This window comes from Zingiber officinale, chromosome 7B (genome assembly GCF_018446385.1).
Source record: "Zingiber officinale cultivar Zhangliang chromosome 7B, Zo_v1.1, whole genome shotgun sequence".
NCBI lineage: Eukaryota > Viridiplantae > Streptophyta > Magnoliopsida > Zingiberales > Zingiberaceae > Zingiber > Zingiber officinale.
The window spans coordinates 91,676,924-91,701,624 of NC_055999.1; the positions used below are offsets into that span (position 1 = coordinate 91,676,924).

The 24,701-nt window shown below is 35.2% G+C and overlaps 1 protein-coding gene across 1 annotated transcript; it reads left to right on the forward strand.

Moving 5' to 3' along the window:
- The first annotated feature begins 13,869 nt into the window (after positions 1-13,869).
- Positions 13,870-23,651, forward strand: LOC122006252 (uncharacterized protein At4g13200, chloroplastic-like). The gene is made up of 3 exons (XM_042561680.1): positions 13,870-14,135; positions 14,622-14,776; positions 23,159-23,651. Exons 1-3 carry the CDS (start codon positions 13,946-13,948, stop codon positions 23,315-23,317), a joined length of 504 nt encoding a protein of 167 aa, XP_042417614.1. The 5' UTR covers positions 13,870-13,945; the 3' UTR covers positions 23,318-23,651.
- Positions 23,652-24,701: the final 1,050 nt, after the last annotated feature.

The following is a 24,701-nucleotide window of genomic DNA, read 5'->3' on the forward strand; positions in this document are numbered from 1 at the left end:
TAAAATTTTCAGATTTATTTTTAAAATTTTCAGATTTGGATTCTTAAAATTAGATTTTATCATGTTTGGAATTTTAACTTTTGACTTCATAAATTTAGATGATGATGATGATGATGATAATAATAATAATTATTATTATTATAATTATAATAATTATAATAATTATAATTATAATAATTATTATTATAATTAAGATCAGAATTTTTTTTTTTTTAAATTTGAAGTTTTATGTTAGGATTTTTTTATATTTAATTTAGAATTTATAGCATTTAAATTTTTAAGATTAGAATTGATTAAATTATTTTTAGTTAGGGTCATCTTGATTAATTAATTTATTATCTAATTTTGAGTTATTTAAATTAATTAAGTTAGAATTTTTCAAATTAAAATTATCTTCATCATTTAAATTATTAATTGAATTAAAACTTATCCAAATTAAATATCCTATCAAGATTGTAATTAATCTTGTCTCTAGCTTAACTTGTCATATTCTTGATTAATTATTTCTAAATTTTTAATATTTATATTTAAATTTATCTCAATATTTAATTTAATCAGATTATTATTTGTTTATAAATTTTTAATATTTATATTTATATTTTTATTAATTAGGATATTATTTAAATTCGGAATTACTAAATTAATAATATTTGAAAATTTCAAATTATTTAATTCTGATGTATTTTTATTAATAATTAACTTTGGCTTTTTAAAAAATTATTTAGATTTGAATTTATTACATTATTTAAATTTTTAGGATTAATTAAATTTGAGTTTTTATTACTATTTGAAATTTCAAAATTAATTAACTTTGAATTTTTATTAAGTTTCGTTAATTTGAATTATTATTTAAATTTATTAAATTTGAATTATTAAATATTTTTACAGACGTATTTTAAGAATTATCAAGGTAAAAATTATCATACAAATTTTTATTAGAATTTTCAGAAATACTAAAATACACATTATCTAATTTATGGTAAGAAAATACTAATTTATCATGCATATTGGTATTTTCATAATACACATATTTATCGGAATCGCAACCCCTAATTTTAACTCTCTCTTTTTGTCTTCTTTTCCGGTTATCGCTTGCAGCGTCCAAATCTCTGACACTTGAAGCGTCCAAATCTTTGACACTTGAAGCATGTAATGTGCTCTTTGCTCCTTCGAGCACTTGACATCAATTGTGTTGGTACCCTAAGGTTGTTTTGATGTGATCAAACAAGTTAAGTTAGGTCCTGTTAGGTTTAGCCTTGTGTACGTCTAAGTGTACAGGAACTTAGGAGCACAGGGAATCGAGCAAAAGACACAGCTAGCGAGAAGGATGGTACAGGAGAGAGCTGACGGGCTCGGTGCGTTTGAGGGACGAGGTACTGCGGAAGAGTACGTGGGTCGACGAGAAAGAGGCGCGTGGCATTTTCGAGGGACGAGAAACCAAAACGGAAGCTTGTTCGAGAAGACCGGAAGTTGGGTTCGGATGAGCCCTATTCCGGATGGCCGAGATCACTCAAGCTAGAGGAACCGGAGCAGAAAACTCAGACCGAGACGAGCGAAACTGGAGCAAAAGGCCTAGACTGAAAAAGTCAACTTGGTTGACTTTCTTGGTCCGAGCACCCAGAACCCTTCTGGACACCTGGAATTGAATTCTATCTGGATCACGTTTGACCACGAACCGTTACGAAGGGGATAAAGTTGTATCCCCCTCTAAGTACCTAGAACTCTTCCAGCGCGCTCTGACCAAGACTATAAATATAGTCTTGGTCCAAGAAGCTAAGAACAACAAGCATCTTGAGAATCAACACTTGTACGCTTCTAGTTTTCGTTTAGCTTCATCTTTTTGTGCGATCATTCCTGTAAAGAGACTTCTCCACCTGAAGGAGATATTAGTGCGCTCCACTTTCTTGGATTGACAACCTCCCCGGTTGTAACCAAGTAAAAACTTCTGTGTCTCTGTCTTTTTGGTTTCCTTATTCTTTTTTATGCAAGTGTTTGTTTAAGTTATAAGTTGAGAAAGGTATTTTTTTGTTTTGATTTGTGCAGGGGCTATTCATCCCCTCTAGCCAGCTACCAGCAGTCCTAACAAGTGGTATCAGAGCGAAGTTCGCTTCAAGAGGACTGTTAGATCGGATGAGTGCGATAGAGGGGGGGTGAATATCGCGCTTTCTAAAACTTTTCTTTTTTTCTTTTGGAAACCAAAGTCGTGCAGCAGAAAATAAAATGAAAGACTAGTTCATTTACTTCGTTCGGAGTCTAGGTCGACTCCTACTCGAAGGCCCGCGATCCTTGACCGCATCGATGGGCAATCCACTATAACCCTTCTTTCTGAAATCCTCGGAAAGAAGCAGATCGTACAGATACAAAGATATAAGATAGTAACAATCCTACTATCTTATATGAATTTAAATGCAATATAAAAATATACCGACGATAGTAAGTAAAGGTTGAAGCTCGGTCGATACTTCCAGACAAAGTAGCTTGAAGAATCGTAGAAGACTTGTAGCACGGTCCGCTTGCAGAGATGAGCTTTGAGATGATCAGAAAAACAATCTTATGCAGCCTCAGATCTCGAGCCCCTTTTTATAAGTATCTTTGAGGTTCGGTCGACTGATCCCTCTATTCGGCCGATTGAACCAGCTCCCTTCCTTCCTGCCTGGAGTCTAACGCTGGCTCGATCTTTTGCATTAACTGGTCATTAAGGGTTTGGTCGACCGATCTCTCTTTTCGATCAACCAAACATGCTCCTTCCCTGTTCGTCAAGATTTGCTAAGATCCTCATTTAATGCTGCTTTAATGTTGATTGGTTCGGCCGACCGATTAGCTCTCTTTCCTTTTGCTTCTGATCAATGTTGATGAACTAGCCTGTGCTGAGTCAGCATGGTTCGAACGACCGATCTTACTTATCGGTCGACCGATCAAGACTTGATCGGACTCGGTCTGTTCTAGTCAGATCTGATCACTGCTTTGATCTCTCCTTGTTCGATCGACCGATCCAGCTGGATCTACAAAACAGTGTTAGACAAAACATCCTGCAAAACAGAAGTTAGCACAATAATATTAAAATGCATGAGTAATATAAAAGACAGTAGAACTGTCTTGATTTCAACTTAGAAACCTTCCCAGTTTCTTCAGTTGGATCAGGGACCTAAGATTGTTCCCTTCAAGAACCCGACCTCACTGTCGCTCCTCTAGTTGTTTAGCTCAACTTACCTGCCAAACTTAGATCCTCCAGATCTAGTTTGGACTTTTCACTTAGCTTTGATCGGCTCGCCAAGACTTTTTCTCTTGATCTTCGGTCCTCCAGACCTCTCGATCACACCGCCAAGTGTCAGGTCTCCTCGAACCACTTGGACTTGCACCTGGGTTCCATGATCTGCTAAGATTTCTCCTGCCTAGCCTCCAACTAGGTCTTTCTCGGTTGAGTAAATAGCCTGCACACTCAGTTAACTTGTTAAATCACAACAAGACTTAACTTGAACCTTTGACAACATCAAAACTTAGGCTTGATTTTGGTGCAACTTGCACCAACAAGGACTAACCGCCGAACGAAGTACACGAGATGACCGAACCAAGCATCTATCTACTAAAGTTCGAGGGGGGAGTTCGCGAGCTAGAAAAAGAGAATGGAGGTATTTTTCAAAATAGACTTCGATTTATTATTATTAATGAAATTTGGTTTCAAAGCACCCGAAGGCAAGCAAAAGTATCAATGGACGAAGAAGGAACAAGCAGACTTCGTGGCAAATGACAAAGCAGAGTTTCATCTGTTGAGCGTCCTCCCGCCACAAGAAGTCAACCGGATTGGAGCTTACGGGGTCTGCCAAGGAGCTCTGGGAAAAATTTATGGAACTTCACAAAGGAACCTCTGAGGCAAAACTTGCGAGACGGGACTTACTTCGTAACTAAATCAACAACCTCCGATTAGAAGAAGACAAAACAATTGCACATCTTCACGCGAGGATCAAGGAGCTCATCACCGAACTTTAGAATCTTGGAGAAAAGGTAAGCAACCTAAATTTGCTAAGGTACGCTCTTAATGCATTTCCTAGAAATACGAAATGGGCATCATTAGTAAATGCCTACTATATCTCTAAAGATTTAGAATCTGTTATCTTAGAAGAGTTATTTTCAACCTTTGAAGTCCATGAATCGAGATGCGCAGATATAAAGAAGGAGCTGAAGCACGACATTGCCCTTAAGACAAAGATGGATGAACAGAGTTCAGAGTCCTCTCTCGACGACGATGAAACGGTAATGATGGTAAGACGTTTTAAAAAGTTACTTAAATTTAGAAAATCTAACCATTCGCAGGGTAGAAAGAGAAGAACGATCAGATGTTACCACTGTAATGAAGAAGGGCATGTTAAAGACAACTGCCCTAAGTTAAAAATCAATAAGAATGATAAAGGTAAGAACAAGTACATGACCCTAAAGGTGACATGGGACGAAACGTCGTCCGAATCAGAGGTCGCCTTTTCCGGACTTGCGTTGATGGCAAGTCATCAAAAAGACGAACACAAAGAAATCTCGTCCAAAATGAGCATCGTGAGCATCAATGAAGGAGAGCGTCAACAGAAGAAAGCAGTAGTTCAGGAGTAGCTACGACAACGAGATCGACAAGGTAAGTCAGGTGCAATCTCTTCCATCTGATAAGTTGTTTAAATGTATTAAATTATTAACTAAAGATTGTTGTAAATTTGAAAAAGAAAATAAAGAGTTAAAATTAATTCTAGCTAAATCTTGTCCATTAGAAGAATTTAACAAAGTAAAATTGGAAATGATATTTTGCAAAAAGAAATAAAGAACTTGAAAAAATCATGCATGCTCATATAATACAAGTAGTAGAAAATTTAATAGTCTAAATTGGTATTTTTATTACCATAAAGGATAAATTAGAAAAATTTTCTCAGAAATATATACCAATTAAATTTCTAGTTGACCTAGTTGAAAGGAACCTATATTAGGTTCCAAAAACTTGTCTAAATTAAAGTTTAATTAGACTTAAGGCTTTCAGAGAGTACATTAAATATTTGATTTCATTATGAGATTTTGTTTAGAAGTGGTTGATGATCTAATAACCAAGAAAACCTAGTGTCTCGCCACAGCCGGGAAGCCAATTAACGAAATAAAATATTTAATTGACTAACTGATAAAATAGTTAATTATAATTAAAAAATACTTTAAATAGTTACTCATTTTTTAAAATCTTTTTAAACTTAGAAATTTTAACTTAAAAGTTTTTTTAAGTATCAACTTTACTTTTTCTAAAATTATTTCTATAAAATTATTTTTTACAAACTTAGAAAAATATTGATATTTTTTTATGATATCAAATTTTCTTTTGAAAATTTTTCTAAATGGTATCAAAATAATTTTCAAAAGTTTCAAAGTTTTTCAAAATGTTGAAAACTAGTTTTTTTTACTAAAAACCTTCCTATTTTTTTTTAAAAAAAAATTAACCCTTAAATTTTTTTTTTGTACCCCATTTTTTATATGATCAAAGGGGGAGAAAGGAAGATTAAGTCCAGGGGGAGGTAGTTTAACCTTTTTAATTTTTGCACTTTAATTACAAATTTAAAGCTTTTACTTTATGTTAGTTTACCCTAATTTAACTTGGGTTGCTCACATAAAAAAGGGAGAGATTGTTGGTACCCCAAGACTATTTTGATGTGATCAAACAAGTTAAGTTAGGTCCTGTTGTGTTTAACCTTGTGTCTAAATGTGCAAGAACTTAGAAGCACACGGAGTCAAGCAAAAGACGCAACTAGCGAGAAGGACGACACAGGAGAGAGCCGACGGGCTCGGTGCGTCTGAGGGACGAGGTGTTGCGGAAGAGTACGCGGGCGGACGAGAAGGAGGTGCGTGGCGTTTCCGAGAGACGAGAAACCGGAGTAGAAGCTTGATCGAGAAAGATGGAAGTTGGGTTCGGGTGAGCCCTATTCCGGATGGTCAAGATCACCCAAGCTAGAAGAACTTGAGCAGAAGACCCAGATCGAGACGAGCGAAACCGGAGCAGAAGGCCCCGACTGAAAAAGTCAACTTGGTTGACTTTTCTAGTCCGGGCGCTTTGAATTGAATTCTATCCGGATCACGTTTGACCACGAACCGTTGCGAAGGGGATAAAATTTTATCCCCCTCCATGTGTCTGGAACCCTTCCAGGTGCCCCGACTAAGGCTATAAATATAGCCTTGGTCTAAGAAGTTAAGAACAACAAGTATTTTGAGAAACAACACTTGTACACTTCTAGTTTTCATTTAGCTTCATCTTTTTGTGCGATCATTGCTATAAAGAGGATTTTTCGTTTGAAGGAGATATTAGTGTGCTCCAATTTCTTGGATTAACAACCTCTATGGTTGTAACCAAGAAAAAACTTCTGTACCTCTGTCTTTTTGGTTTCCTTATTATTTTTTATGCAAGTGTTTGTTTAAGTTATAAATTGAGGAAGGTATTTTTTATTTTGATTTCTGCATGCTATTCACCCCCCTCTAGGCGGCCGCTAGCGGTCCTAACAAATTCCTCTTTACCTCCGGTAACGTCGTTCAAATCTTACGAGTATGACACTTATTTTTGTAGTTTCCTCTCTCCCTGTATTTGAAATAGATTCTGTAATTTAAAAATCATAATTAAAATTTATACCTTGCCCCCTTTTATCCTTGACATGCTTGCTCCTTCGGTGATTAGTCTGATCAGAGCCTCTTACTCTAATACTGATGTGCGTCGATAGAGGGGGTGAATATCAATATGTTCATTTTCATCTTTCTGTCTTGTTCGTTTGATTTATCAGATTAGTAGTAATAGAATATATAAAATAAAAGAACGAAAGTCTCGTGGGATTTACTTAGTTCCCAATCCCCAAGGTTAGTACGCCCAAGACCTACATAATCAAGTGTGAGTCCGCTAGTGGTCTCCTTTCCGAAGGCAGAAAAACTCATCTTATAGTTTTGGTACAAGCACAAAGAATATTAAAATATAGCACAACTTGTAAAGTAAATACAAACAAATATTACAACTGATCCAGAAATCCTGAGTGCACCACACCCCTCTCGGAGCTTCCCTAGTCGCAGAGCTTCCTAGCACATTCATCTGAGTGCAAAGATAGAGAGCATAATGAAAGAAGTGTTGTCCTTGAATGTAGAGAATTCATCTCCTTTTATAGAGTTGGATCAGATTCTTATCTGGATCAAGCCTTATCTTTATCCATCATCTGACTTATCCTTATCCTAAATCTTTATCCCCATCCACATCATAAAGTTGAACCAGATTTTTTTTTTCACATTAGCTTCCATGTTAACTTGTCATGTCAACATCTTTAACAACTCAGCAATCTGGTCAACCTAACCCAGTCAATCAACTGGACTGATTTTTTCAGTTGACTAAACCAAGCCAAGTCACCAATCTGAGTCTAAACTCAAACTTGATCAATCGATCCTGATGGGTCTACCAATCCTTGGGATCAGTCTACCGAACTGATTTGGGTCTAGTTTGACTCGAGTCAAGTCTGATTCAGTTCAAACTTCATCTGGCTGTGTCTAGTTTGCGTCTATTTGTTTCTTTAGTCTTACTTTCGGTTCCATGTTCTTACAAGATATACATACAAATACAAACAAGCAACCTAGTCTAATTTTGTAAGTCTACCTGACTTACTAGACTTACCTTTTGCTTGGGGTTAACTCCTCCAAGACTTTACCACTTAAGGTCTACTCTTTAGGATTTCACCTTGTTAATCCTCCAGTCCTCCCGACCTGCTTGGATTTTACTCAGTTTGATTTTGACCCTTGGGACTTTTCGCTAGATGTTCGTCCTCGACCTATCAAGACTTCTAGCTTGGTGTCCTTGACCCTAGGACTTCCCGCCTAGTGTCCTTGATCCCCAGGACTTCCTGCCTGATGTCCTTGATCTGCCAAGACTTCTTGCCCAATCTCTATGACCATGACTTTCTTGCTTAACCTTTAGTTAGGACTAGTCATTTGGTAGACTTCTCAGATGCCTAACATCCAATTAAGATTTTTCTTTATCTAACTTCTAGTTAAGACTAGTCACTCAATAGACTTCTCATCTGCCTAACCTCTAATTAAGATTTTACTCACATCCATTACATCCTATTTAGATCAACCCTTAATCAAACTGACCAAAGTTAGGTACATTGTCAAATATCGAATTCTTGGAGGTGATTGCACCAATAATTTCTTCACCTCTTGAAAGTATCTGACAAGGAGAAAGAATAGTGGTAATAATACTAGAATTTTAGATCATGAGTGGGAATTGGGGGTTTCAAACCACATAAAATAGAGGTGTTTGTGCTTGCGTTTTCCTTTGTATTTTTATTATTTATATTTTGCTACGTATTAATTTTCAATAGATGATCATATGATCAATGAATGAAAATTATATCATTATTCACCCTCTCTAGTGATCACAATAGTCCAACAATAGTAATATCCATCTTGGCATCAAAAGAAATAAGAAATTTTTGTCGCATCATTTTGGAGTGATACCTTGCTTTTTGGGTTCTTTTGTTGAACCTCTTCCCCTTTCTCGTTATCTTCCTCACAAGGTTTGGTATTTCAAGGATGAGAGGTCGCTTTTAGTTCTAGATTCCCCCTTAGACTCTAGTGGCGCTGTTCTATTCTTCTCCTTGTTGTTAGTCTTTATTTCTATCCTTACTTTTGTAAAGTAACTGTAATAACAGGTATACCGTTCTCTCTAAGGCTTATTCATGAAGTTCAAACTCACATAATAATTCATCTAGTTTAATATTAGAAAGATCTCTAGATACCTCATATTCAATTTTTTTTTTTCCAATGCAATGGAGACTATTGAAAAGCTCCTTGAATTTACCATGAAATTAACTCACCTCCTTTCATCAAACAATTTTATAGTTAACTAATTAATAGGTCTCTCTTAGCTATTCTAGAGTCTGTCATACGATCATGCAACTATATTAATTTTTCCCACAACTAGTCTTAGTATTGTGGGAAGGCCTTGACTTTGCTTAATCAGTCAGAGGTTAAACCACACTAAATGACTTAACTCTTTTTCTTTTGTTCCAGTGACCATCTATCCGACTCTAATAATTTTTCCTCCTTAGCAATAGGAATTTTAAAATCCTCTTCGACAATGAACTAACTTTCTATGTCCATTATCAAATAATATTCCATGCAATTTCCATTAAGTAAATTACCTTATTGATTGTTAGACATATTAAGCGACATGTTTTAATACGACTTGTTGGATCCATTTGGATGTTAAAGGGATAAGTAGTATTATTTTAATGAGATCCCAAAAAAGAATGACATTTTTATTTTTGTTGATGTAGGAAATACCGGATGTGTTTGGTTTAAATTATCATGTATAATTTTGATTATGTGATTACCAAGATAACCAAAATTATAGAAAATAAAATATAACTAAATGTTGTTTGGTTCAACGTAGATAATGTAATAAAAACTTATTTATTTGAAGATTTTAATAAATAATCTAGTTTCATATTTTACTATATTACCCTTAGTTACAAAACCAACCTTATATATTATTATTATTATTATTATTATTATTATTTAAACTCTATGTTTTTTTTATTTTTCCTTTTTCACATTTTTATTTTTCTCTTATTCGAGGGTATTTTGGGTAAAAAAATTTCGTTAACTCCGGAATCAAGAAAAATCTCAGTTTTTTTTGAGGTTTTCCGATTCCGGGTTGCATGTCCCTTTTGCTGACGTGTCGGGCATGGAACATTACTCGGGAATCATTGATTACCTAAACCAAATAGGGTTTTCATTGATAACCTTGGATGGATAACCAAGGTTATCAAGGATAACCCCCAACCAAACGCACTCGGTATTCACAGTCGTGGAACCTCTTCACGAGCTCCTTTGTTACCACATCCACGACATGTTAAAAGTAAAAAACCTCATACTTCTCTCCACTATAAAAAAAATCTCTCAGCAACTTCGTCATATACTATTGACGATAGAATTCACACATATTACTAATGATAGCATATGATATATATAAATACCAGTACAAGTGAGAATAGGAAAATACATAAATTAGGAAAACAATAAGTATTTCCTAATAATAATTATTCTCTAATAAATAGGAAACAAATAACTATTTTCTAATAAGAATTATTATCTAATAACTAGGAAATAAATAACTATTTACTTATAATAATTATTTCCTAATACGCCCTCTCAAGATGATGTCCCAAAAATGCCACCAATCTTGTTACAAATAGCAAATAGCCGAGGTCGAGAAAGTGACTTGGTAAGTGCATCAGGGAACTGATCCTCAGCGGAAATATGAGTAACTCGTACTTCGGAGGCCCAAATTATTAGTGAAAAGCACAACAGGCGTGGTAACCGGAAGAAGTCGATATGTCAAAAGTAACTTAATCCATTGGATCTCAGATGCCGCAAAGGCAATGACGCGATATTTAGCCTCAGTCGAAGAGCACGCAACCGTGCGTTGTTTGGAAGGTGAATCAGGAGTATTTGTGAGAGATATCCAGCGAGTGATGTCGTCAGCGACAACCATTGTAGAAGGCGCTCGATCAGTATTCTTTCAGAACAAAATCTACCAGTGTGATCAACGAAACGACGATTTGTTGAACTTTGCCTTTGATGAAAGAAGACAACAACTAGAAGGAGACGAGGTGTTGTTGTTTGAAGGCTGGAATCTGACTTGTCATCGGAATAAGAGTAGCATAGAGAGAAGGCTGCATTTTGGTGGTTGCATATGCTAGAGCATATGTAGAAAATCTACTATTGAACAAAACTTGGAAAAAAAAAACTTGCTATTTGGCCTATTAGAAGATGGTTAAAACAATACTCATGAAGGAAAGACCGTTGTAATGTGGCTGTTGCTTAAAAAAAACAAACAAACAAAGGAGAGGAGGAAGAGAAAGATGAAATTTGATGTCTTTAAACTTAAGAAAAAAGATAATAATATTGCTCATGCTATGAGAAAAAACAAGAAGAGAAAGAGAAAAGAGGAGGAATTAAACCTCGCTATTAATGGACTTTTTGAAAAAAAAAAAAAAATTACTATACGGTGGAAAAGAGGAAGTCAGAAAAGAGATTTTTTTTTAGAATAAAAAAACATAAGAAAGGAAAATAGGGGAAAAAGAAGATTCTAAGAAAGCTAAAGAGATCACAAAAGTGGCAGGACAGAAAGCCTAAGAAAAGGCGACACCGATGAAGGAGGTGTCACAGGATGGACTTGAAACCGTGAAGGAGAAAGCGAAGGAAGCGGTGGAGTCGCTAAATTTGTAGTGAATGGGGGGCTGGTGATACAAGGATGTCGGCGGCGGAGGAACAGCAAGAACTTCTTTTTTTTTTGACGGCGATAAGGTCAATGGTGGGTTGCCTTTGGACGACGACGCTCCCCTAGCCACAACAACAAGTGAACAGTAGAAAAGATGCGACAGCGGCGAATCCCGTTGGCGTCAGCGGCAAAGAAAGGAGAAGAAAGCTAAGTTTTTTTTTGGAACCGTGAGAAAAAGAAACACGGAAGAGAGGAGAAAAAGAAAGAAAAAAAATTTAAAAAAGAATGCTGTTAAGTTTAACGCTCTATATCATATTGATGATAAAATTCACACATATTATTAATGATAACATATAAATACCATTACAAGTAAAAATAAGAAAATACATAAATTAGGAAAACAATAAGTATTTCCTAATAATAATTATTCTCTAATAACTAGTAAACAAATAACTATTTTCTAATAATAATTATTCTCTAATAATTAGGAAATAAATAACTATTTACTTATATATTTCTCATTATATATATTTCTCTTCGTCTCTTTTATATTTTAAATTATATATAATTAAATTTTTATAAAATTTAAATTTACAAATTAACAACTAAATAATGTTACCTAACTTTCTTTTAATATTTTAATATTTTTATTTATTTAAACAGAAATAAAAAAATATGAAAAAGTAACTCGAATTAGGAGTCACTTTCTAGAAATCAACGAAAGAGCTCCCTCCTATTATGGGAGGCAGCTCCTTCATAGCATCCACGTTAGGAGCTCCCACTGTAGATGTTCTAATCGAATTTATCTTTTAATATTGTCAAATGTTCAAGTTAAGTCTTGTTATTATTTGATGAATTAATTTAGTATGCAGGATACTCAACTCGGAAAACTCTAGTAGTTCAGTTGGACCCGATACTAGGCAAGCGAAGTCTCAACAGATTGTAGAACCGGATAGGTAGTCCAGATGGGTCAAGTGAATCTAACATCTGGCAAGTGAACTTGATAGGTCTAGAGGACCCAACATCGAGTCAAGTGGTAGTTCTAGCAGCCGATCCAATTTTGAACGGAAGTCCAAATAGGTCTGGAGGATCCAATCTTTGATAAATGAGTTGGGGTAACCTACTAGAGAGAGTACAGTGAGGTCGTGTCCTGGTAAGGGACAAACTTAAGGCGCTAATCCAATTAAAGAAATCGACGAAGATTTCTAAGTTGAGATTAGGACCGTCCATACTGTCTTACTTATATTTTGATATGTCTATTTAACTATGTTTTAAAGGATCATTATTATTATATATCTGTGCTAACTCTGTTTTGCAGATAAAATGCAATTCTAGGTTGACTAATGTTCGGTCGACCGAACAAACGATATGGTAGAACAATTCAAAACTCGCAAACTTGGTAAACTGCAGGATTAGTTGACCGAACCATAAACGGAATTACGGATGATCATATCGAATCCTCCCTAGAATGGAAACTAGAGAATCAGTCAACTGTTAAGCTTGATCAATCGACCAAACAATGAAAATCACACGATCAAACAATTCAAATCATTACATAAAAGGAAGGCACAGAATTCAGTCGATCGATAGATGGATAAATCGACTGAAAGGATCCGTCAACTTAATAGTTTTTCAATCGACCTAATGATACCTATAAAAGAAGGCCTTGAGCACCGGGCCGAGTAAAATTCTTTGACCTTTCATTCATTATACTCCTGCTGCTACTCTTTGTGCAAGTGCAAGTACTTAGGCTCCGAAAAACTCTCCAACAACTAAGCTTGATCTTCATAATTATTATTCTTGGTAATCTTTCTTTATTATACTTATAATTCCATTGTATTCATAATTATACAAAAAAAATTCCTCTGAAAGAACTATATTAATTAGATTATCTATCGAAAGCGATTGAGGATCGTGAAACTTAAAGTAGTAGTTGGTCGAACTACAAACTAAGTAAATCGAACATGTATATGTGTCTATTATTTTTTACTCCTGCTGCACTTTGATTTGATTTTATAAGACAAAGAATGAAAACATTTCGAAACGAACGAGATTCACTCCGCTCGCTCTCTCTTTTCTTTCACAATCCAACCGTTTTTCCTTTTATAATTAATTTTTAACTACAAACATTTATTTGTTAATTTTTCAATAATCAATTTTAAATAAAACATGCAATTGTCTCTTGATAGATAATGTATATGATTTTCATAGACACCCCCTCCCGCGGGGAGTGTTGCACCTGTTAATTACATACAGAATTAACTTATTGCCAATTTTAATGAATTACCTTATTAAGATTTTTGGTTAATCAATTTGATAATTTTGGAGGGCATTTTTGATACAATGAGCGAGCCTTGTATGCGCAATTTCCAATAGGAGGGTTTGTTCTTTTACATTATTTTATTGGCCGGGGTCGATTTGAATGTTTGCTCGACCAAAGTTACCATTAAGCCGACGATGCATGACATGACTCACATCCACGTATGGTTCAAAATGTCTGTGGTCAGTCGTGTGGGGCTCCTGGCACAGCGTATGATCATTTGCTCAAAATGACCACGCATTGCCCCGGGTATCTTTGGGTAATAAGGTTGGGTAAGATTATAAACATTATGTAAAGTATTCCTTCCATCACGCCTCGGTAGGGACTTTGGTCGGGGATCTAGCCGAGGTCAGAGAGACATGACGGCGCCTTCGCCTCCTCTAGCCACTGGCTTCGGCCGCTTCCCCAGCTTCTTCTGCTGGCCATCCGCCCGATCTCCACACCACCTCCTTACGCCGCCAATTGCCAAAAGCATCACTGCATCTCCCAGTAGAGGAAGAGTAATCTGCAACAGCAGCAGCGGCGACAGGACACCCACTTCTGGTTCAGGTGAACCTTCCCCATATCCAAATCCCTTTCTTTCTTTCCCTCTTTCTCTCTTTCTTTTGTAGATTACTTGATTTTTTATTCTCTTTGATTAATAACAATATTTTGTTTCCTTTCTCTAAAGTAATATTTCCCATACCGTGAATCTGCAGTAAATCAAATATCCGTAATTGTTACCCAGGTATTGTATTATAGATTAAAAAAATCAGTCGCTCAGAAAAAAATGATGGTCGAGTAGATTTTCAAAAAGCTGATCATTGTGTTGTCCAATATTTAAAATCATTGTCTTGTGCAAAATAAGGACGTAAAAGAACCAAGTTATTGTAATCTTGTTTGTGATATTTTTGTATTTTACGTCATACTTCGCCAACTGGTGATGGGGGCCATAATTTTTGTTCTTTAATCTCTTCAATATTCGTTATCCCTGCAGTGACATTACAACTATATCACAATATGTTAAATCTGACCAATGATCTTTATTTCTCTTAGGTGATAATGATAGTAAAGTAGTTCTGGATGCATTTTTCTTGGGCAAAGCTTTTGCAGAGGCTGTAAATGAAAGAATAGAGTCTACTGTAGGAGAAATCCTTAGTATGGTTGGTCAATGGCAAGCTGAGCAACAAAAAGAAGTTCAAGACTTTCAGGTTAATACATGACCAATATGAAAATGTTACCTTTTTACAATGATTTTATTACATTTTCTGCTTAATTCTGCTGTGAATTTGTTTTTATCATGTTACGGGGAAATTGTCATGAAATCTAATATATGCTAGACGAAAATGATTACTATCATCTTGGAAGTTATTTAAAAGATTTATTTACAAACTGTTATTATTGAAGTCTTAAAAATATGTGATCAACCAGGGTGCCATTCCACTTGATGACAGTGTATGAAATGGCAATCAAAACTATAATAGCAATAAATAACTTAAGATAAACAAGAGTTGTTCAATTTATAAATATATACAACAAGAATATAAAATATTAAAATGTCAAATGGAGAGAATGAACGGTACCAAGTAAACTAAATCATGTATTCAACACATTGGGATCTCTACACACTATACAATTGTTGAAACCAACTCAATCCTCAAAATCAACCTTTAGTTGCAATACTAAAGGCCAAGGAAAAATAGTCTGTAAACACAAATTAGTAAGTGGGTATAAGAAATATATGTATCAATTTAGTTTTGATTAAAAGTTCAAGATATCATTTAAGTCATAATTTGTATTACAACTTTATCTTTCCCATTTCGGGGTCTTTATTTTAATATAAACTCAATTTTATTATTAATTTCTTGCTTATTTATCACCAATTAATTTATCAATTATTTCTCTTATTTAACACTATCTTTTGTTACAAATTGATTTACTTTTAATTATCACTTTCTAATCATCACTGGTAAATCTTATTAAGAGGTTAATCACTAGATTCAAATCCTCACAGAATAAATAATATCATATCATCAATGGGTGGAAGACGTCAACTATGATATACAACTATATAGTTCTATCGTACCCGTGGGGCCGGCGATACTGGGCCGCTTGGGGTATGCGATATCACCTTTTTGCTCCTATATAGTGCTATCGTTCAAATAAATAGTGACTATAGATGACAACACGCTACCACATCTCCAAGTGGGTAATCATATCCTTTAATAAAAAGGTAGGATCAAAGTTTATACTCCTAAGTAATTTTTCTTCATTTATAATACTAGTTGTTTGACTTTAGGTCTTTACACCACAACTATTCTATTTTGGTTTATATCTTATTGGTTAGTTTGAGGGACTAATGTAAATCACCTTTTTAATGAAGATTGTGCTAATTTGATTATATATTATCATATAGTCTTCAATTAAGGGGTGTACAATAAAAAAAGGTGCACGAATATGAACATATAAATCAATGAGTAGTACGAAAAGGAAATGAGTCACAAATATGAATCAATCATTGAACTTTGAAAACAAGTCCTTCCCATGTTAATTCCTACGTCATCACCCATGTATATGCACAAAAGAAAAGGTATTTGCCCCTAATACGTTTGTAATTCTTCTGAAATTCATTTTGCTAATTTAATATTTTCTTAACCGCATTCCAAAATAGTTATACTAGCATATATATAATCTATTTTTACACATTTAATTTATGTATAAGAAGTATGTAAATGAGTCCGAGAATATATTTACCTACATATATACACCAAGTAGGGATTTGAGGATCTTCAAGTTAATGTGCCACCTCAAATGAGTAACTACAAGTACAAGTATAAACACAATTTAGAAAAACTTAAAAACCAAATTCAATAATAATAGAAAACTTTTTATTAGAATCCAATCTTGATCTAGCTAAGTCAATACAATCTAAGTTACAAAAACCAAGTGCTACTAACACCTAACTATTATTTCCCATCCTAAATAAAATACACCAACCTTAAACAACAATATAGTAAACTTAGATGTTTACCTCACAAATTCTTCTCGATCGATGGAATAACATAGGTGTTCCAATAATATAAAACCCCCAAGGCAATCAAACCAAAATAACAAGTTATGATTAGTCTAACATAGGTAGCCATTTTCTAATGCTAACAAGCAAATTGATTATTGAATTCTTACTTGTAAATTGACTGAAGTTGGTGTACTAGGGCAAGGCCAGGTTGCAATAATGCCATCAATGCTAGGCATCACATGGTGGATGGTGGCTTCTCCCAAAGCATGGGGAAGAAGAGAAAAAGAGGGGAAAAGGGAGGAGTTGGCTGTAGCAACACTAAGGAGTGTAGGCCATTGCTAGTGGTGGGGCATCAGGCAAAAGGAAACAAGGAGGAAAAGGAGAAAAGAAAAAAAAAAAAGGAGAAATAGTGGCAGCCTGTGCTCGAGCAGCACCAGTAGCTTCTGCTAACGTAAGCGCCAAGAGAAGGAAGAAAATGAGGAAGAATAAAAAAAATATGAGGAGAGGTGGTAAGAGGTGGCAATATCTCTCAGCATTGATGGTGATAGTTGCTTAGGTGAGAACAATGGAGATCGTGTGATCACACACAACAAAATAAGAGGGACAGGAAAAATGAGAGAGGGTATCTATTTTTTCTCTTAAATTTAAAATGCAAAAATTTAAATATGATAAAAATTCTATATCTAACAAAAGATATTCTAATATTGTCTTTGCATTTAGCTCCTTTTACTTTGGAAAAGAGATATATACACACACGCATGGAGATCCTTATGTTGACGCCTGAAACAAAATTTGGGAAAACTTGAAGAAGAGAGAAAAATAACAAAACAATTTGCAGCTTTGTTTAATTGTTTAAAGGCAAAGGTAAAGGTAAAGAAAGCATATAATGTAATTGTTATTTTTAATCGATTATCTATTATAAAGGTGTAAAGAATAATAATAATTTGAAATATGTAACATAAACTGTTGCTTATAAATTAGAAATAAAAAATATCAATGTTTTTGTAAGCTAGTGGATGGCCTACAACATAGGGCATGTGTGGTATGTTTGCCATATATGATTAACAATTAAATTATATTAAAATAAAATTAATTGATGTTATCAGTAAAAATGACTAATCAGTCTATTAGAAAGAATAATCTTTTTCAATATTGCTTAGTTTAAGACTTTTTTCATGTTACTCATTCTTAATTTACCTAGATATTCAGCTTAGGATAGTTGGGTATTTGATTTCTATAAACACATAAGTTGTATTCTCTTTGTGATGTAATAAAGAGATTTTTCTCTCATCTTGGCATGAAAGCCAACTTGCCTCATACACTTTTCCCCCTCCATTTCCAAGTTTGTGCCCTCTTTTTTTTGTCTTCTCTGTCGAAGAAGTGACAAGGCTTTGACGTTTCACCTTGGCCCTTCTATAAGCCTGACTTCATTGCTACCTGGTGATCCCCTATAGAGATTCCTGCACCAATGTGCATGGTGGAGATGACCTTACAATACCACTACTGTCACTCAGGTCTTCGACCTTGTCATGGTTTGTTTCCCCTTGTATCCAATTGCAGCCCACGAAGTTATGGCTAACCTAGCCTCCTCAATGTCTGCCCCCCTTACTCTCAGCTGCTACCTAAGTCATCACCTGCCCATCTTGTGTCTCCACTTTTCTTTGTCTTCAAAGAAGTGATTTGCATCAAAATTAATTAAAAAATCAGAAAACTACAAAAAAAAAATAAGTAAGATCAAAGAAAAAAAAATCTTTTAATCTGTTGTAGGAATAAACATTAAGTTCAACAATTCTAACCATCTCCCATCGGATTGAGTATTTGAAGTTCATGTTTGCTTTTATAGTAGTATCCAATTCACAATTACTTTGTTCATAATCTTTCTACTTTGTAAGAAACACAAGATAGTCATTGACAAAAGACAAATGTATTTTCATCAGAAAAATGTCTCTCATACAAGTATTTGAAGTTACTTTCAATTTAAAATAAGATGATCATTTAGCAATACATGGTACGTGGGATGATTTAGTCATAAATCATTTAATATCTCCAAATTCTAAGATTTCAAGGTCGAACATGAAGAATTTCAAGTAGCAAAAGGCCTTTCTAGTCTAGATGATTCCCTCAATGCAATTTAGTCACAGTTACTTGTCAATGCTACTGATCATCATTGTCAAATGCCTTGTCATCAATCCTTCATGCAATGCTTACATGTACCACCACATCCACATGTTCTCCACTCGTAGATATGATCCAACACAACCAGACAAGGTCAAGGATGTGGCCATGGACATGATTTATGCCATCCTTGTGTAGACTGTGGATGCACCAACGAACCATCATTACTGGGATAAGTTTGGGTGACCACCCGCAACTAAAGTTGTTAATGAAGCCACCATGATTGCACTCTAGTAGCCACGACAATCACCATTAACTCTCCAGAATATAAGCAATTTCATGCTTTACTCAAGAGCTCCCCTAGATTATTGAATTTTGTTGCAACTATTTCAACTTTTACTTCTTCGATGGTACAATCCAAGACCTTATTATTACTTGATTTTTGTGCATCTTTTATGCATGACGAGTAATCACAAGTTTAAGTTAGGTCTTGTCTGGTTTAGTTGATGTGTGTGCTTGAGTATGTAAGGACGTGGAAGAACACATATAGAGCTTAAATACCTTGTGTCTTGATGAGGTGAGTGTATGTTAGCTTGATGTGGCCAAGGTGACACAATTAATGGCTTAGACATCGAAGAAGGATGGTATGAGACATTTGAGGGACCACAAGACCTGGAACACTAAGGTAGTGTTGAAGTAGCTTTGTAGTACTGGCTTGGTGTGATGTGGTGTGGCTAGATTGGCATCATAATGGCTTGAGGCCCGTAAGTGATCAAAGAAGATTGCATGAGGTAGACTGAGGAAACATAGGATAAGGAGTATTGAGGCAGTAAAGATGACAACTAACTGAGATGGATTATGTAGGCAAAGAGGTGAAGGATGACATGTGAGGGAGTCGAGGGTTTGTGCACATCTGAGTGACTATAAATTTATAATAGATGGGCGAGGGCAAAGTCAAGTTGCAAAGGGTAATATTGTAGTGATCTATGAGGGTTGAGTGACCTGTTGACTGGTGCCTAAGAAACCTGATACCCCAAAGTGTTTTAGAGTTGTTGTTTGAGCAATTGATTCATGATGGATATTAGTCAACCAGTCAATTGACTAGTTGACTAGGTTCGAGAAGCCAATGAACATAATATTTCTATTTGTGGATGAGTTTACTAGCTAATATGATAAGTTGTTAGTCTATTGATTACCAAGGTGAAAAGCAGTTAGAGCAGTTTTGTGTGACAAATGGTTGGATTCTAATGGATTAGTTGATTGATAGTTCAGACTAGTCATTACGCGGCAGACTTACAATAGGGTTTTGAAGGTTATAAAAAGAGGAGTGGATGGAGGCTTTAAAGTTGGCGAAACATTGTTGGTTAAACCTATTAGAAGTCTTGTATCTTCTAAAAGCCTTCATCTTTGTATTCCATTATAATTCTTGTGTTTGTAAGAGACTTTTTCACCTTTGGTAGTTGACTAAAAAGGAGAAAAACAATGGCGGCTTTCTGGGAGTGATTCATTGATGGATCATAAGTCGTGGAGTGGGAACTTGAGGACTATCGAACCACGTTAAATAAACATGTCAGTGTTTCTGATAAGTGTTGATTGTATTATCGTTGTATTACCACCATGCTAATCATGTTGGACCTTGCTAGTTCAATAACAAGCGTATATAATCATCACTTGTAAATTATAGTCGCTATTTGCCCCCCTCTAGCTCTAGCTCTAGCTCTATGTCATGGTCCTAACATCATAGATGTTAAAAAAATATCTTGAAGCAAAATTTATCATTAAAAACTTGGGAAGGTTGCACACCTTCTTAAAGTAGAATTTACTTACAACTCTCAAGAAATATCCTTGTTGTAAAGAAAAATATCTGAAGATGTTGAAATCAAAGATCAATCTTCATGACCAAATGCAATGTCTCCAACTTAATGCCTTTGCAACAAAATTTGAAATTGAAGAACAATCTTCATTACCATTGTAAATGCAAGTTCTTGGACTTAATGCCTCTGCAATAAAACTTGAAATTGAAGAGAATCTTCATTACGATCTCATGAGATAATATTAAAACTTGCACTTAATATTCAACATCTAAAATATAACCTAATAGGAAACATCTATAATAATCAAATATTAATAAAAATATTTTTTAATTAATATATTTTATATTTAAAAAGTATCCAAACTATATCGACAAACTAAAACTCCAGGGATTGAAATTTTAAACTTTGTTAGATTCCATTTAATTTTAAGTATAGTTACTAGTCGTAACATCTATGGTTTGCTTCACTACCGTGGTAAACTTTAGACGTGTGAATAGTTAAAAAAACTCATGGAAAAAATGATCTACACAATAATGATCCAAAAAGCATGGTAAATGTTATTTTGGCTAAATCTCATTTATTATTCTTTTTAGGACAAAAAAGGAAATTTGTTCCGTTCTGCAATGTTGTTTTTTTCCCCTGTTTTGTCTTCTTTTAAGCAAGGGAAAGGTTTGCTCAAATTAAGATTCATCTCTAAATTTATTTATTTTGATAAAAGAGAGCGAACATGAGTTCACTTAGTAAATGAATCAAGATGGGGTATAACTGCTTCTGAAAACAGTTACAGTTACGACTACAAGCAATCAGCATGAAATAATTATGGAACCCAAAATCTACACTCTGCAAACAGAGCAAACTGTTTCAGCTTGAATCCAGATGATGCAGATAATAGATGATGCATAACTCATCAGCCACTGGTTCAGCCAAGAAGACTAAGGTGATCAAATCCAGTTCCTAGAGGGCTCAGACCTCAACTTGCCAGGCCACTGAAGGTATACATGACTGATGAGTAGTCAAAAATGGACTCGTCAACAGAGTAGGCATGTCAACCCATCTATGCAACAAATTCCTCATATTGAGTGGATGTTTGAGCGCTATTTCACAATAGTAAATTGAAACAAAGAAAAAAGCCAAGCATGATTGATGGTCTCAGACACCTTACAGAAATACAAATCATACTTGGTATCAGGATCAGGAGTGCCCAACAGGAAGAAGACAAAACCAGAGGAAGAAGAGTAGGCGAGGAAGCTTACTTGGAGCGGAGAGACGCCATTGTTGCGGAAGAAACATGAGTTGCAAATTACAATCATGTGTAGGAAAAATATGAGTCGGGACATGTGAGTCGGCACTGGAGGAGGAAGCTAGGATTTCGCCATACAGGAGAGGAGGGATCAACGTAGAGGAGCTCGGGTGGCAGAACCTCTTGCATTGCTACTTATGACATGGGGTAGCGAGTGCAGAGCTTCTCGCTATGCAACAAAGGGAAGATTCAGAACTCATATGATCTCTCTATAAGGAGCTCGATGTGATAAACTATTCAGAGAAGTCGGAGTTTTGTGTAAGAGACGCTGATGAAGGAAGCATCTTGCGACGTAGTTGCGAAGGCCGACATAAGTTCTGCGCGCATATTGTCGATTACATATCATATGCCGGTCTGCAGTGAAATGAACCAGGCCAACCGGCATGGCTCAAAATTTTAATCACTGCTAGTCTCCAAGAAGGGCTATGATGCTTTCCCCTGAGCAGCATTGCAGAGAGCAATGAGACCCCCAAGGGAATACGCCTAGTGACATTCAGCTAACTTCAAGTACTGTCAATGTCCAGATTTTGGACATGAACAGGCAGATTTTTTTTTTTTTTTTTTCTTTTAACACATGAACATGAAGATTGGAGCAAGAAGGTTCAGGAACTGGGTTTTTATCAAAAGACCAACTAACAAGTGTCCAAACCAAAAAGCATGCATTTTAAGCTTGAGTTGCATTTTGCAATTGCTAAGAGAGTGAAAGTCCTGAGTTTGCAAAATAGATTACCAAGAGTTTCAATTTGTCAGGAGAGGCCAACTGAAAGGGGTGCAGTTGAAATAGACCTTATCTACTTGGAACCCAAGCTGAGGTCTGTCAGAGAGATGGATCCGTGAGCAGTAGCATAAGAAGGCCAACTAAGTGATGGTCAGATCTTGGTCAAGATTGGAGTGAAAAATATAGTTTCTGCTTTCATCAATGAATTTTTTAACAAATTTCTCAAGTACTGAACAAATGAAATGAGGTTTCAGTGTTTGATAAAGATAAGTTAGAAGTGGAGATTTCTGGCAGCAATGTGTTTTTTTTTAAATGCAGAATTAAAGATGACTGGGATGGTTGTTGGATACTATTAGTATTATCTGATGGTTGTTGGATACTATTAGTATTATCTGAACTTGTATTTTCTCACTTTCAATCTATGTGATAATTATTTTGTTTTCTGTTTTCACGGCATTGGTGTTGTCTAACATATTAAATGGTTGAATTGGTTATTTTCATTTAGAGTTTCTGAACATTACGCTTATTCAAGGTCATGTTTGCTTACTTCAGTTCATCACTTAGTGTGGTTCATCTGGATCCCTATTTTCTACATATCCAAAAGTTTTTAATCCAGTGTAACTGATACAGGAAGAAGTATTAGAGAGAGCCAAGAAAGCTAAGGAGAAAGCTGCACTGGAGGTTATGGGCATAAATAGTGTACCCTCTAAACCTTTAGGTTCATCATCAATTACCTCGACGAATGTTACAGAAAGTCCGGATCCTCTAGAAGAGATCTTGAATGAATAGCTTGACTTTTAGTTGCACTTGAAAAATAGTGCCAAATTCTAGCTGTAAGACAAGCTCTGTATAGGTTGTTTCTTATGTTTCCTCTGGAGAAACCAATGTTGTTTTGGCTGAAGAAAAGAGGGATTTCTGTCGGCTATGGAAAAGAGCTTTGTCATCAGTCCTGGATGGCTTACTTCTGAATCATGAAGAGTATAGTTATTTAAGCATTATCTTAAGATTATGTGCGCTCAAAAACTTAATCTGAAATGTAAGCTAAATTGTCTTGATCAATATCATATGTTCCATGCAGAGATGCTTTAAGACTGAAGGAAACTATTTGTCAAATCTTCTCATACTCATGGTGGATTTGCTCCTGAATGAAGGATTGGATTGCCTTATTTGGTCCTCGCAATTTTTTGTTATATATTCTTATTCCATGCAGATGGTTTTGACCTTTCTTTTCCTTGTTTGAGGTGTTAAAAAAAACACAGTAAGCAGTTGTATTGATGCTAATGACATTACACAGATTGGAGTGACGTCGTCCTCTAAGCTTAGATAATTCATGAACTTATATTCTCCAACTCCAAATCATATGCCACCCGAGATTTAATTCCCTGGGTTGATGCACCTGATATTTAGCCATGATCATGTTTTAGACCAATCATCATTAAAAAAAAATTGAGAGCATAAACTAATGAGATTTAAAGAACTGAAATGATTTTTGTAGAATGTTTGTCTAGATTGATTGCATCTACGGTGATAGAATTCTACCAGTTACCTGAATGTTGAATGGGAAATTTGATAATGGATTATGGGTTGGGCTTAATACTATTCAATTGTTCGAACTGTAGTTGAGCTGAGTTGGGCTTCATTGAGTTACAATGCAGCAATTTCATATGCAGGTATCAACTATGCCCGTCCGTGAGAGTGGCTTGATTGAGTTACAAGCAACTTGTTGTGTGTGAGTTGAGGTGCGGTTAGTTTGTGTGATTGAACTTGAATCAGTTTTAATTGTAGAATGTGGTGGAGTAAGGTTAATTGTGAAGTGGCAAGTTCTTGTAAGGTTAATCCAAAGTGAAAATAAATTGTCCATAGATCACCTAGAGTGCTGTTTGTTAATTGCAGTCTATCTTTCTAAAAATCCTCTCCTATGTGTCCTTGTCCCAGTGTATATTGTCACTGATCTTCAACAATAATAGGTCGTGTTTGAACACTATTTAATTTACTTTTAAAACACATTTTATTAGTATGCTTGTTGTTAAATCAAGGTATTGACTAAGAATATATATTTATGCATGTGATATTATTTTAGCTCTTTTTAATTTTATGCAAAATAAAAATTATACTAACATTTTACATTTTTTTTTCTATGTTAATTTTGATTGAAATAAATATGTGAACATTT

Excerpts from the sequence above, each read along its gene's own strand:
- LOC122006252 (XM_042561680.1), top strand. The coding sequence starts at position 13,946 with ATGACGGCGCCTTCGCCTCCTCTAGCCACTGGCTTCGGCCGCTTCCCC. Across the intron at positions 14,136-14,621 it reads GACACCCACTTCTGGTTCAG|GTGATAATGATAGTAAAGTA; the intron begins GTGAACCTTCCC and ends TATTTCTCTTAG. Across the intron at positions 14,777-23,158 it reads AAGAAGTTCAAGACTTTCAG|GAAGAAGTATTAGAGAGAGC; the intron begins GTTAATACATGA and ends TAACTGATACAG.